At 33.1% G+C, this 14,204-nt stretch overlaps 3 protein-coding genes across 5 annotated transcripts; 1 reads left to right on the forward strand and 2 right to left on the reverse strand.

Moving 5' to 3' along the window:
• Positions 1-370: 370 nt before the first annotated feature.
• Bre1 (E3 ubiquitin-protein ligase Bre1) lies at positions 371-9,189 on the reverse strand. 3 transcript variants are annotated; one of them, XM_012369096.2, is made up of 16 exons: positions 9,016-9,189; positions 8,284-8,455; positions 7,680-7,866; positions 7,413-7,601; positions 7,074-7,195; positions 6,753-6,989; positions 6,545-6,670; positions 6,047-6,220; positions 5,708-5,965; positions 5,357-5,488; positions 4,721-4,992; positions 4,449-4,602; positions 4,247-4,360; positions 3,422-3,806; positions 3,174-3,268; positions 371-3,063 (listed from the first exon to the last, which is right to left on the reverse strand). In XM_012369096.2, the coding sequence occupies exons 2-16, from the start codon at positions 8,434-8,436 to the stop codon at positions 2,782-2,784; spliced, it is 2,880 nt and encodes a 959-aa protein (XP_012224519.1). In that variant the 5' UTR covers positions 8,437-8,455; positions 9,016-9,189; the 3' UTR covers positions 371-2,781. The 3 variants fall into 3 exon arrangements, with proteins under 3 accessions (XP_012224519.1, XP_012224509.1, XP_067212032.1); XM_012369086.2 differs by having other exon boundaries at positions 3,422-3,824; XM_067355931.1 differs by lacking the exon at positions 9,016-9,189 and adding an exon at positions 8,746-8,893 and having other exon boundaries at positions 3,422-3,824.
• Positions 9,190-9,365: 176 nt separating this feature from the next.
• Mpp6 (M-phase phosphoprotein 6) lies at positions 9,366-10,446 on the forward strand. The gene is made up of 3 exons (XM_012369264.2): positions 9,366-9,602; positions 9,683-9,783; positions 9,960-10,446. Exons 1-3 carry the CDS (start codon positions 9,555-9,557, stop codon positions 10,267-10,269), a joined length of 459 nt encoding a protein of 152 aa, XP_012224687.1. The 5' UTR covers positions 9,366-9,554; the 3' UTR covers positions 10,270-10,446.
• Positions 10,447-10,573: 127 nt separating this feature from the next.
• Positions 10,574-13,937, reverse strand: LOC137000124 (uncharacterized). Its single transcript, XM_067355933.1, has 6 exons — positions 12,330-13,937; positions 12,072-12,245; positions 11,665-11,887; positions 11,255-11,447; positions 10,996-11,073; positions 10,574-10,900 (listed from the first exon to the last, which is right to left on the reverse strand). The coding sequence occupies exons 1-6, from the start codon at positions 12,440-12,442 to the stop codon at positions 10,800-10,802; spliced, it is 882 nt and encodes a 293-aa protein (XP_067212034.1). The 5' UTR covers positions 12,443-13,937; the 3' UTR covers positions 10,574-10,799.
• Positions 13,938-14,204: the final 267 nt, after the last annotated feature.

Here is a 14,204-nt window from a genome sequence, read left to right on the forward strand (position 1 = left end):
ACAAATTGTTATCATGTTTTGTAATTAATGTTTTGCAATTATGTCATCGAAAATGGATTATCGTTCTTCTAATTACGCCTCATTTATATAAATTATAATAATCCATTATAATTAACTATTATAATACAAAGAACATGGTTTTTCATATAATTAACTAATAAAAATAATTGAAATTTTAACGAGTAAAAAGATGCAAGAGATGCGTCAATAAGATGCAAAACAAAACAGGTAGAATGTCTTTCAAATTTTTACAATTCACATGTTGTAAAGTAGTTAAAAAATACTTTTTTTTAAATATTTTCTTTGCCGCTAGGACTGAAACGATCTAACAAGGGAACATCTTTGTACAAGGTGTTTTAAAAGTCATGTGTTTTCTCGCTTAATAAAGAAATAGTTTATTTCTAGTAATTTAAAATTTTTCCTAAACGTATATCTACATTATTACATTTCTTTAATATAAACCTATGACCTTTCTTGCATAAAATTACATAAAACTTAGAAAATGTCAAACTCTCCATAGAACTTTCATTAGGAATTAATCATTATTCAATTCAATATTCATTATTATATACAAAAAAGGAAAAAAATGCGCTGTTTATGTACACTACCTTACAACAGTTGTATAATAAAGTGATGAAAACAGGAGAATGCTTTTGAACGGACGAATGAAGTGAAGAAAAAATAGACTACATTATTTTGTTAAAACGCAGCTCTTACACACCGATGCATGCATTTTCATAGAAATAAATTACTTATATCATTATTTCTATCCATTTCTATCCACTTTTTTCCTTACACAACTTACAGACCTACAAACGCATGTACATAGATGGATATTTATCCATAATTAGTATTCATAGCATGTGAAAATTTCAAAAATTATTTATATTACAATACAATGAATTAATACAGTTTAACTATTTAACGAGTGAATTTGAATTATAAATGTATTATGTTATTTCGATTTAATGAAATACGATTTAGTGTGACGTGATGCGCTCTGCAATCAGTATTTAATTCAGTTAATGCATATATGATATAATATCAAGAAATTCTCGAAACATATTTATATAATAAAAAAAAAATAGATTTACTCAAAGTCCTAGTCACTTTCATTTCCCACAAAGTAATTCCCAATTCCGGTATTTCTGTCAGAATTGAAAAAAATCTTGAACATTCTTTCGCGTTAACATCGCAATTTCGCCTGAATCCTTTCAACTGTATCTTTGCCTGTTCGCCTGATGTGATTTCTCGCAATTTGTATCTTTCGCAGGATGAAAAGGCGAAGATTTGACTCGATTGAGAAAATCCAACTAAATTGCAGTGCTTAATACGGTGAGAATTTATCGCAGAAGAATTTCTAAGATGTTTAATCCTGGCAGAAATGTTCACGCGTCTACTTTTAAAAGAGATGAAGGGGACTACAGGAACTTTGCACGATTTATTTATAAATATATTACGGGAATTTTTGAACATTAACTACTTTTTGTTAATTTCTTACTTCTAAAAATATAGTTCTTACAGTTCTTAATTAAAATATACAGTTTTGGGATTTCATTTCTCTGATTTTATTCGGTTTCAAGTTCAATCAGCAAGTTTCGTTGAAAATCTTAAAGAACTTATTCATGATTTATAATCAAATTCCTTTGTCATTGAGTAATATCGAGTAATTTTTTTGCACAGAACAACAGCATTATGAATGAGTTGTTCTGTCTCGTATACACAATAGACAAAACGAATTCCAATCACATTCTGGTTAAATTATTTATTATAAACATGATCATACGAATTGCCAATCGTAGATCCCGAACTTTAATCTTGAAATGAATTAAATTACTTTTTCGAGACTTTTCAGCGCGCATAATTTGAATGTGAAACTTCTAGCTTATCACAAGACCTCCAGAATAACTGTTCCACCGAAGTTGTTCCGCCGAACGATGGTCGCGTTCAATAGATCCGATTATTACATAATTTTTAAATTGAGTCCGACTGACGTGTGTAGCAGTCAATCAGATTCAATTTGTACAATTGTATCCACTGAACGCGATTATTGATAAATGACTTCCAAACTTTTTCAGCGACTATCAATCCTTTGATTCCACAAACCCATTTCTTCTTTTATAGATCTTATTTTTGCTCTTATAAAAGATGGTGTTAAAAAATTGGAAATATCAAAGGATAATACTCATTTTGGAAATCATTGATCTAGATTATCATTCGTACTATATGCAGCCTTAGACAATCTCGCGAGATCCTCTCAAGATTTACTTGTGAAACGAGATCAAAGCGTAATACAGTAATCTGTTTTTCATCTCGCAAAAAAAACTAAAAGCTTTAGTTCGCATTGACCTAAAAAAAATGCAGTCTCTTCTCACGCGTAATATACACACGCATAATACACCTATACACATTCTCTGTTTATGTACTTCTATATCGCTAATTTTTGTCAGTCGACAACGTCCGTAACGCATGAAAAAGAAAACGTAAGCAATAAAATTAAGATGCGGATTGTTTATCCTCAGATTGAGAAGCGTTAGATTTTTAATACTTGAATTCTACGACTTACGCTGTTTTCCTCATGCAATATGACTTTAATAAGAAACCTAGCAAAATACGTGATTTGTCGTCGCACATCGACGCATTCAATTGTGGACGTCCCCCAAAAGTCAAAGTAATAAATAAAAAGGTATATAAAAAAAAAAAGAGAGAAAAATGCGTAACACATTACAAAACGTTACCCTACACCGCGGCGTACTTTCCAGCGAATCAGCACCTTCTTCTTCATGTGGACAGGTACAGTCGGTGGTAGTCATTGGCGCCGAAGGCGCAGTTGCACTTTGGACATTTCCGCTGTCGCGTCTCGTAACGTGTACGTAAGCAGTCCCAGCAGAACACGTGGAAGCACTTTGTGAGTACAGCATCTTTACGCTTCACCTTGCAAGACGGACACGTCAAAGTCTCCTTGTACTCTCGCAACTCCTCCGCCATCACTTCGTCCAGCGTCTCGGCGAGCTCGATCTTCTTCATACGTTCGACCTTGCGTCTGAGTTGCGCTATCTCCTCCTACAATGCGATTCGCGTTAAGGGATTAGTATTAATGCGAGCAATTCAAAACACCTAAAAAAAAAAAAAAAAAAAAAAACAAACAATTAATGCAGTACTGATAATAATACCTGTAATCTTTTAGTCTTATACGCTTCAGCTTCCAAGGAACTTGTCTTCTCCGCTACAACTTGTTGCGCTTCTTTCATTTGGGAATGATACTTCTCTGTAACAATAAAAGCCAAATCAATCTCTCGCGACTGCTTAATCTTCGTTAATGGCGTATATTATTAGAAAACAAGATTTTGTATACGTTACTTTAGAAAGGCTTATGTCCCGAAAGGGTTAATATTTTTTTTTTATATTTGCGGAATCTCACCGAGATGAAGTTTGAGATCGGCGGCCGATTGCGCACTCTCTATTGCCTTCCGTTTGTGCATCTCCATCGCCTGCTGCCTCAGAGCTAGTTCCTTTTCCACCGTGGCAAGGGAGTTTTGTAAGAGACGCTCCTTCTCCTCCAACTTTCGCACGACGACATTGGCCGCCTCCACCTGCGTCGTCAGCGTGGACACCTGCTCCTTCAGCACGTCTTTCTCCTCCCTCGCGAGCTTGTGCAGTTGATTGCTTTTGATCCGCTCCGTCATGAGTTTGAAATTCGCATCGTCCTTCTCGCGTAGCTGCTGTATCAACCTAGAATTCTGCTCCTGCATATCCTCGAACGCTTGCCCGGTTACTTCCATCTCGTTCAGAAGAGCTTCCTCCTCCTGCAGCCACATAACATTCTGTTCAGCGTTACATCTCCGTTCATGTACACTATAATGACGGAATTATGTCGTATATGCCCTAATTCAACGTAATAAAACATCACGCAAGTTAAATCGACTTACAGAAAATTTGTCCCAATACCAAATATTTAAAGTTCTATAAGTTTGCATGGCGTAGAAAAAAAAGATTAGTAACACAAATAATGAAGTAATTCATGTAAGTTAGTGGATACGTTAGTTTTTAAGGAGATAAATGTAAATTTCTTTAGAAGGAAACATTAACAAATATCCAAAATATCTAAATCTAATAAAATAATTCTTCGTTAAATCTCTATTTATACAAATAATCTCATTTCTAATTAAAATACAAGATTTTAATCTTTTTTATATACAGCTCGTGAATCATAAAAGGGATAATAATTCTACAAAGTGTGATCTACCTGTTTTTGACAAGCAACTTGACGTTGCAATGTGTATGTCTGCTCTTCCAGTTTCTTAATTTTTATCTGTGCGTCTTCATCGGCTAATTTTTTACGTTCCTCACGTTTACTTTCCTGCGCAGGCAAAAAAAATTTGTATCATTATATTATGCTATTATACCACAGTTGCAGTCTTGCAATTACTGTACATATTATAGCGTACTTGAATTTTTTTCACTTGCTGTCGTAAATCTTCGAGCTCTGCTCTTGTTTTGCGCTCCGCAGCCATTAACTGTACTTTGTCTCGTTGCTCCTTTCCAACGCCTTTGTACATGTCTAAGAGAAGTTTCATATCTTTCATCTCATTCACAGCCTTTCTGCAATCAAATAGTTTTGCGTCTTTAAAATTTTGCGTCTAAAAAATTACATGCATCATTACAATAAAAATATCAATATTATTTCATTAAAAAATGCCGAATATCTTCACGAACGTACTTAAGTTGTGCCTTCAAATCCCTCACAAGCTCGGATTCCACCATCTTTGCATCTTTGGCGCGATGTGCAGGATCACGGTGTTCGGTTTTCACAGATTCTTTCTTGATATCCTTTTCACGTTTGATGTCCTTCTCTTTCTTCAAAGTCGGCGAAGTTAACGTCGAAGAATCTGGTGTCCCTTTGTTACCATCGCCCTCGCCCACCTCGATAGTTTCCACTTCTTCATCAGCACCAGATTCTCTCTTGATCGTAACACCACTTTCTTCTTTTATCTGTTTGCCAAGACATTAATAATTGAAACAAATTAATTTAAAATCTTATATTAAAAAATGCTTTCAAATGTTAAAATGTACATTTCATTTATTTTTATACCTTAGAATTTTATATCATTTGGCAGATCTAAAACTTACTGTGATGCATTAAAATCTTATATTTTAAACAAAAAAATGATCTAGAATGCTAAACATATACATTTTATTCATTTTTATGTCTTATAATATCATAACTTTTGGTGCTTTGAAGTGTTATATTCTAGTATTTTTGAATTTTATATAAGCAATGCATATAAAAAAAAATAATTATAAAGGAAAATTCTTAAAAAATTGTATTCTTCTTTCAAGATTAGAAAAATTATACCTGTGTAGAACCTGGTAAGGAGTTTGACGCATCCTCTTCTTTTCCACTGCCATCTGAATTATTCCCTTCTTTGTTTTCTTGAGACGTTTGCTGCCCTAATTTTGCTGTTAATTCTTCTACTTCCTTCTTTAACTGGAAAGATTTAATAATAATAATTTAATAAAAATTAATTTACTTATATTAGATATTTTACTTATTTTAATCATAGAAATCTATTATGTGATAATTAGTATTTGAAAAATACTTTTATTATTTATAATAAGATAAAATCAAAGTTGCTATAATTGTATGCAGAAAACTGCAATTAAATTTAATAAAGTGAAATTAATTAATATACGCTTATGTACATACGCGAGGTATTTCAGTGGAAGCTTCCTTGTATTTTCGCTTGTAACGGTGCACTTCTCCTTTCAATTGTTGATTGTGATTCTGAAGAGAGGTAATCAGGTGACGCATTTCTCGATTGATCGGACCTGTTTGTTCATTAGCTGCCAAGTTCTGTTCAAACTCAATGCGAAGCATTTCATATTCCTTGCGCAATTGTGCCAAGACGTCTTCGAGCTGTATACACTCTCCACGCAATTTTTTCTGTGCCATTAATTCTTCGCTCTATAAAAAGAATATTGTTTCGGTAAACAAAACGTTGATTCACGCTCACGAGTATAATCTCTGAATGCATAAAGATCTTACCTCCATCATCTCAATGTGACGTAAATGTGCATTCTTGCTCGACTGCAATTGTTGACGAGCATCGTCCAATTGTGTTTTTAATTGCATAGATTCATTGTATAATACTGAAAATTGCGACTGCAGACATTTGTATTCCGTTGTTTCTACGATTACCGATTCAGGAAGTTGTCTTATCTATAATAATTAAATTCAATTGGTTGTCATCTCTATTCGATGAAAAGTAAAATTATTAAAGTACTATTGAGTCATGTAATGAGTAATTTCGAATTTTTTAAATAAATCTGTCTATTTTTTTCCAATCAAAGCGCTGTTTAATTAAGTAAATTAAATATTCGTTTGTCAAAGTTGTAATCAAGCTTGTATCACAATTTTTTCACGTTGTGTAAAAAAGCGTGCTGCTTAAAAATAATAACCATTTATTGGAAAGTACATTGGAAATTACTTATTACACAATCTAATAACTACAAATAAAAAGGAAATAAACCGTTTATTACTCACATCCATTTTCAACTTCTCCACCTCTTTCAAAGTGTCACGATGTTGTTGATGTAATTTATCTAATTCTTGCAATCTATTGTTAGCCAATTCACGTGTCTCTTCAAGTTCTCTTTGTAAATCGTCAAGCTGTAAATAAAAAAAAAAGATATTAAGAAAAACTATAGGATATTAAACTAACTTACAGTTGTTACTTCATAGAGGATTTTACTTTAGTCTGCGAAACACTGGAAGTAACCAAAGTGTTCGGTTTGTTGCTGCCTTTATCGTCCGCTCCATGAATTTGTTGGAACGCTTTCAACTTTTCGATCGCTTCTCCAAGATGGTGTTCCAATTTATCGTTTCTCGCTCGTACTTTGTTCAGTTCGTATTGTAAATCATCTACTTGATTTCGCAATTCTGCGGCAAGAGTGTCTTTTCCCGTTATGGTGTCTTGCAGCTCTGACATCTATGGAAAAATATCTATGTAATAAAGAAACAGTCTATTTTGTTAGAACATTGAAAAAAATTGAATATAAACGAAATCAATTACCTTCAATGAAATAGTGTGATATTTTTCATGTAATTGTATATTTATCGCTTGCAGATTTCTATTTTCCATTTGTATTTCCGCGTTGGCACGACGTACGACTTCATCGATGTTTGGCGCTTCCTCTGCACAAGATAATTTATAATCAGATTAGTTATATTCTCATAGCCTTTTAGAATATATTTACAAAGTTCTTCCAAAGTTTCAAGGTAATATGGTTTATAAACAAATTGGATAGACAACTTGCTTTAACTTGTAAAGAATGTTTCCAAATATTTAAGAACCTTGCCACATAAATATTGACGAAACACTTCGTATCAATGTGTCCATAAAGCTACTTACCGCCATCAAACTCTCCTTTGAGTGCAAGAGTGATCTTCTCATTTCTTTGAGACAAACGATCAAATGCTTGTACTACTTTAGACACTGCTCGCTTCGACACTTGTACACGATTCGCTAATTTGTCATCTAACTCTTCTTTGTCCCAAGAAGATAATTGCATAAGAAATGATGTTGTAGCTTCACTCTCATCTGTAATAATATAAAAAAAAGATACGTTAAAAGAATTCGTAATATAAAATATACAATTGCTGTGCCATGTCTTTATACTTTTATTTTCAGATTCATCAGCAGTTTCAGCATCAAATCTCTGTAATAGTACACGTATGTCTTCGTTGAGTTGATTCCAGTATCGATTGACTACATTAAGTACCGCATCATCCTGCATTTGGCGTTTTTCTAATTGCTCAATACGTTGTCTTAGCTCAGCTTCCATTCTATGCCTTTGTTCTAATCTCTGATAAAAATAAATTAAATACATTAAATAAATTATATAGGGTGTCTTGTAATTCGCGAATCAAAATATTACAGCATAAGTTTTCAAAAAATTAAAGTTCTTTATTTTTCCATTCAAGGAACAGTTTTTGAAATATAAGAATTTAGAACTAATCAGTGGCTAATCAGACTGTAAACAGTCGCTTATTCCGAGTTATGCGTATGACAGTATTAGTCACTCATAGATAAGCGACTGTTTAACCATAGAGCTTGATTTTAAATAAATCGTAAAAGATGATATACATAATTCATTGCATGTAACATTGTGACAAATTCTTTATGAAGGATATTGTACGTATTACAAATGTCTTCATTTCATCATATCTATTTTTACAATTATAATTTGTTCATCTTATAACATGTACAATATAAATTTTACCTGAGCCAATTTCTTGTTCTGAAACTGCAAAACCTTCATGTCCATTTCCTCGAGAGTGGATATTGGCCCGATCAAAATCGGCTCAAACTGTACTTTCTTGATAGGTGGTTGGGAACCAGAGTCCCCACTGGAATCCGCAGGTCGTTTAGACATCTTTGCATGCAGTTGTGTCCTGTTAACAAAGCAAAAATATTAAAAATACAATATATACAAAATATAATAAACGTCGTGTACTTAAAACATTGAAAATTTGTTTTTGAACAGTTTACAATATCTAAATCTCTTGGTTAATAATTTTTAATATAATTAAATATAAAGAAATATTTTACAAAAATTTAGAATAAAAATAGAGGTTATAATTTACATCGAAACAAATTGGTGTAAATATTAACGAGCCAATAACATTTAACACAATAATTACTTATTAGACTTCACAAATAAGCTTTATGTGCTCTCAAACACCTGTGTTGTGTGAGAAAAAAATAAATATAATTCTACAACTATTAAAAGCTGGAATTTAAGATGTCGTCCTTCTTTTAATTTTCTTTGCACCGTAGCTAATACGAGGTTCAGAGAAGACCGTGAGTAGTTAGAATGGAATATTTATTAGGCCACATCTGAATATAGCCCGGACTCCGACCTTCGTATACCTAGACGCAATTTCGTGAAACTTGAAAGTTCTAAACCGTTGGAGCAATGCTGTTGTTATTGATCGCGCGCGCGCGGATATACCTTTTGGTACTTGATTAATTTCCTCCGGCCGCCTTCCACGATAGCACGTTCCTCGCCTCCTGCAGCTTATCCTCGCGTCATTCTTCGACGAGCCGAGATTTACGTACTAGATCAATTCCTGCGGATATCTGCATCTTACGCGATCTCATGGAAGAAAGCCATTCGGGTACCGCCAGTACGTCCTCCTAACGGAAACCATTATTTGCGGCAAATCGTGAAAGTAAAAGGCCACTGTAGAAAAATCATGTATCGATCGGTATTTTCACTCGATGGGTAAATAGTTGGCATTTTAAAATGACAACAGATGATAACAACGTCAATGTTGTTTCGAGTTCTGTTCGAAATCGCAACGGTGCTGCGATCGGAGCAACATGATAAAATTAGGTTATATTCTTCTTTGTTTACACTGCGTTTGCGAGAATTGCGGCGTTTGTTATAAATTGGCTTGTGCATGTAATTTTTCAAAGATTTTTCAGTTTTAGCCACTTCTAGAACAACCATCGTTATTTTCCCAAATCAGCAAATCAATTATTATAAACATGGACTCCAAAAGAATAACTTTATCAAAGAGTATATTGGAGATGAAGGTAAGTTGGAGAAAATTATAAAACTACGATAACATTGTTATAACGATAAATTGTACGATAACATCTGGATTTATTTGTAGTTTATGAAACGAACGAAAGACAAAGTGGAGAAACAGCAGTTTCAGGAAGAAGGAGAGCACTACTTTGGTAATGAGCTTACATCACGCATGAAAAAAGCATCGTAGGTACTTTTATGTTACTATTACTTTTTCCAAGTATCAAAATCCTATATATCTAAATTAATAATAATCTAAATTAATAAACTGTTGGGTGTTTTAAATACTGAAATTTATTAAGACTTGAACGTTTTATTTAAATCACAGTATCATTGCTGATTGTTTCTATTTTATGTTTCAGTGGAAAATTTTTTATAGAATCAAGCTATGTCTTCTGCGAACAACTCACTGATGGTCGATTAAGTTTTCGAGGGATAAACCCAAAGATAGAGAAGTTAATGGAAGCAAGAGAAAATGAAAAGCGAGCGAAAATGGAAACGAAACAAGAGACTGAGATATCAGATGAGCAAATGGCTGTTCAATGGCAAAAAATAAGAGTAAAGTTTGATGCTACACAGAGGCAGTACAAAAAGCCACAGCATAGAAAAATGAAAAGTGAAGACGACGAACCAATAGAAAAGAAACCAAAATTCTTGAAACCAATAGATTAAAAAATCTACTTTGTAAATAATTAAAATAATTAAATATATTAATTAAATAAGTACTTTGTACAGTGACAGGATGTGTATTGAACATCATGAATTGACTTTATACTATAATAATTATTAAGAAAAGATAGGACTGTTGTTTTTGAAATATACGATTAAAATATATGATTTATATATAAATTTTCGCTTATAGATTTTTCTTATATGAAGCTTTCTAAGAGCTTGTATATTTCTACCCATACATAATTTTTTTGCCATGAAATTGAAACACAAAATTGAATATTCCCTGAATTTCTCGAATATTTCCTCCTTGTGAGACTATAAGATAAATTTATACAGGCTTTTTGTAAGGACAGTTTTTATTCTATATCTCAAAAGCAAAAAATATATACTATGATAATATATGTATTCTCTTTCTCTCCTTTTTTTTTAAATTTATATATAATAAGACAAGATTTACTTTTAAAAAATCTATATATATTGAGTGCGTATTTCATAAAAACACTGAACGATATCAAGCAATGAGCAACAATTTAATCATCTTGATTCTTCTTGTTTGTACTACATATATCAGCATGCAATATTGTTGTTAGAAAATCTGATTTTTTAGAAGGAAGTCCAGCTGCGCGTACCTCTATATTTTAAAAAATTCGAATTCTGAGTATTTATAGTTTCTTTTGAGAAGAATATTTTAATATCTTAAAATACAGAAATATTAGAAAGTCTTACTCGCGTTATCAATCATTTGAACATTTCCTATGCTGTCACTATAAGTAGTAGTATAATCTGAACTCGCCAGTGATGCTTCTAAAATATTTTTTAATATTATTACTTATGTTATTGCAGATTAAAGTAAAATAGAAATTATTTAAACAAATTTAAAATCGCTATTAATTATTTACGAAAGTTTCTCCAATTTTTTAAATTAATTCCAATCTTCAAAAAAGAAAGCTTATTAATATTATAAGAATTATAATAATTTGTTCACGTTTTGTCTTTGGTAGAACGGGCAAATTGCGTTTCCAATTTAAGATATTTAGCAATTCTCTGTAATGAATATTTCCCTCTTTGCGTAACTGCAATGTGTCCATTAATGGTACGAGAAATTCCTTGTTTGGACATATACGATACTTCTTGAAAATCATGAAAATTGTTTCTTCAGGCAGAACTGCAATACATTCCTGCATCGTAATTTTATAATTTTATAAAAAGGTAGTATAAGATTTTAAGTCCCGTTTACTTAGTTAATTTGATTGAAAATTAATGCCTCTTATTTATTAAAAAAATATGAAAATTATAATTAAATTCACAAATTATCATCGCGATAAGTATACAAAATAATAATTAATAACACACAAATATACAGCATTAATTATAATAAATAACATATATGTATACTTTGTCTAAACGAGAAAATTCATCTTCTATATCTAAAAACAGCACTTCCGGAATGCGCGTTTTGAGTTTCTGACGAAAATTGCTCAAATCTTGTAGACATTGCCACCAGAAAAGAATTTCTTTATCTAATTCCGAATCGCGTAAGGCATCTGATGCGTCAAATTCGTCTTTAATGTTCTTTTTACCACGTACATCTTGATAAAAACGCGATGTTTTCCTATTCCTCATAAGTTGACAGAATTTTAATTAAAAAATTTATAAAGATTTATAAAGACTTTTGTCCATTATTTATTCACATGACAGAAAGGAATCTATTGCAAGAGATTGATGAGATTCTTTCGCTATATCGTAATTATTATTATAAATTATATAGAAAAAATTCAGAATTATTAATTTAAGATAATTACTTGATTTGTCCAACAAATGATCTAGTGGATTCTATGAAATCTGCTTGCCGACGATTTATTAACGTAAGGGGTTCGTTATTAATCCAAGTCAAAATTCTTTTAACTTGCGATCCTGATCCTTGACTTTTCGAAGATTTTCCAAATTTAGCAGATTTATCAAAGGGCTTTTTGTAACTGCAAAAACCAATCCTTATAAGTTTCACTTCAATCTACGAATTTGCTTGAGTAGTTTATAATCTTATGATCGTCGCATATTACTCTCTCGTAATTTGTTCTGACGGTTTGTAGTGATTGTGCGATTTCCGGTACCAGGAACGCGCGATATCTTCCTGTACCATCGCACTTTCCTCAATTTCGAATATTTGTTTCATTGTCTCTTCCACAAAGATAGAAGAGTGAATTATAACTCTTATCAACTGTTATTAATTACATGAAGAAATTGCCTATTGTTGATACGCCTTACACAATGCGGAATATCACGTAATGAAATACCGTACCACAGTTTTGCAACGAAATGACAGAAACGGAATATGACCTAACGCCCCGACGACGTAACGTTATACGCGAAGGATATATCGAATGAAGTTGTTCGGCTAGTGCCGGCTTTTTTTCTACGCGCTAATTCCTCAAGATGGATTTACGCACCGCGCCATTCGTGGTCGATTAATTATTCCGCTGATTATCTCTGCGCGCTCTCGCATTACGCGATAGCGTAAATAAATATATATACATTGTACATGGCTTTAACATTCTGATAACAAATATCCTGATAACGGAATTCTTATTCCGTAACGCAATACAGAGCGAATGCAGAATTACAAAACCAAGATCTGGTTATAATCAAACGGAGAATGAAATACCGTTACTTATTTGTGCGCCGCGAATTAATTAATAAAGTCTTTTGCGTTCAAAATCTTTCGAAAGCAATAAAAATCAATAAATTTCACAATATTATTATTTATCGTGACGGTATTGCGGAATTTATACAATGTGGCTGTTATTAATAAACCGTTATCCGGGAGAGCAACTCGCGCGCTCGCGCTCGCTGCACCACTTTCCGAGATTTAATGTATTCTTACAGCTGCCATGCCGTCGACCATGATGCAATAATATTGGTTGTTTCGCCTTGTTTTTCAGATGAAATATCGGGCCGTTAATTACGGTAGCATGTGGCTCGCCTTGAACGAGTCTCGGCTCTTCCCTTTAAAAAGGCCGCAGAATGTCTGCAAATCGAAAATCGCAACTCTGTAATTGTGAAGCTCAATAAAATCCGCATCGTAATCCTCGATTACACCAGACGACATCGATTTTGTCTCACGAAAGTTGGGTGATATTGCGATCTCTTCATGGTGATTGTATTATCGGAGTTTCGATTTCGTGGATTAAACAAATTTAATGCAATAAATTCCGATCAAATCAATGCCGTTTAAAAAAAAAAAAACCAAGATATTTCTCTGAAACATTATTCAAGATCAAAGTACAGAAATTCGTGTTGGCGTAATAATAAGAGTGTAAAATTTTTTTACAAAAATCGACCAAACAACCAAATTGGATTGTGGCTAAAAAAATAATTTATTGAGTTAATTGCGAATCATCGCAAATGTATTAACATCAAATTATCAATTTACGTTTTTTTTTATCTAAAAGTTCATGATTTTGGTATATAAAAAATCTAATAACAGAACGAGATGTGCACATATGCTTTGCATATTGTCACACGCGTGTAACAATATGAGGAGTCCAAAGATAGCAAATCTTATCCTCTCGTGCGTGCATTGTTAATTAGCGTTACACGTGTTTCTCGGTTTACTTACGACAAAAGTCCAACTGTTTGTACACCTTCCGTCTCCTACCTATTCGCTCGGTGTATGATTAAATTCCGATTGCATTTCATCGCTTGCGTTGCAGCGGGCAATAACTATCAACTACGGGCGACTCGCTTCTCCAAAAGGCGGTGCACCAATTCGAGACGATGCAGCTGAACGCATCCGCACTCTCGTCGCGGACCATTCTCCACGTGTTATTTTCAGAAAAGCGCGCGTTGCCGAGATTACGGACAATTTGCGGCGATACGACGGTGATTGGAATCGAGTACGGGTGAGGAGAGAGGGAGAGAATCTCGATACGAATCTT

This window comes from Linepithema humile, chromosome 5 (assembly GCF_040581485.1).
Source record: "Linepithema humile isolate Giens D197 chromosome 5, Lhum_UNIL_v1.0, whole genome shotgun sequence".
NCBI lineage: Eukaryota > Metazoa > Arthropoda > Insecta > Hymenoptera > Formicidae > Linepithema > Linepithema humile.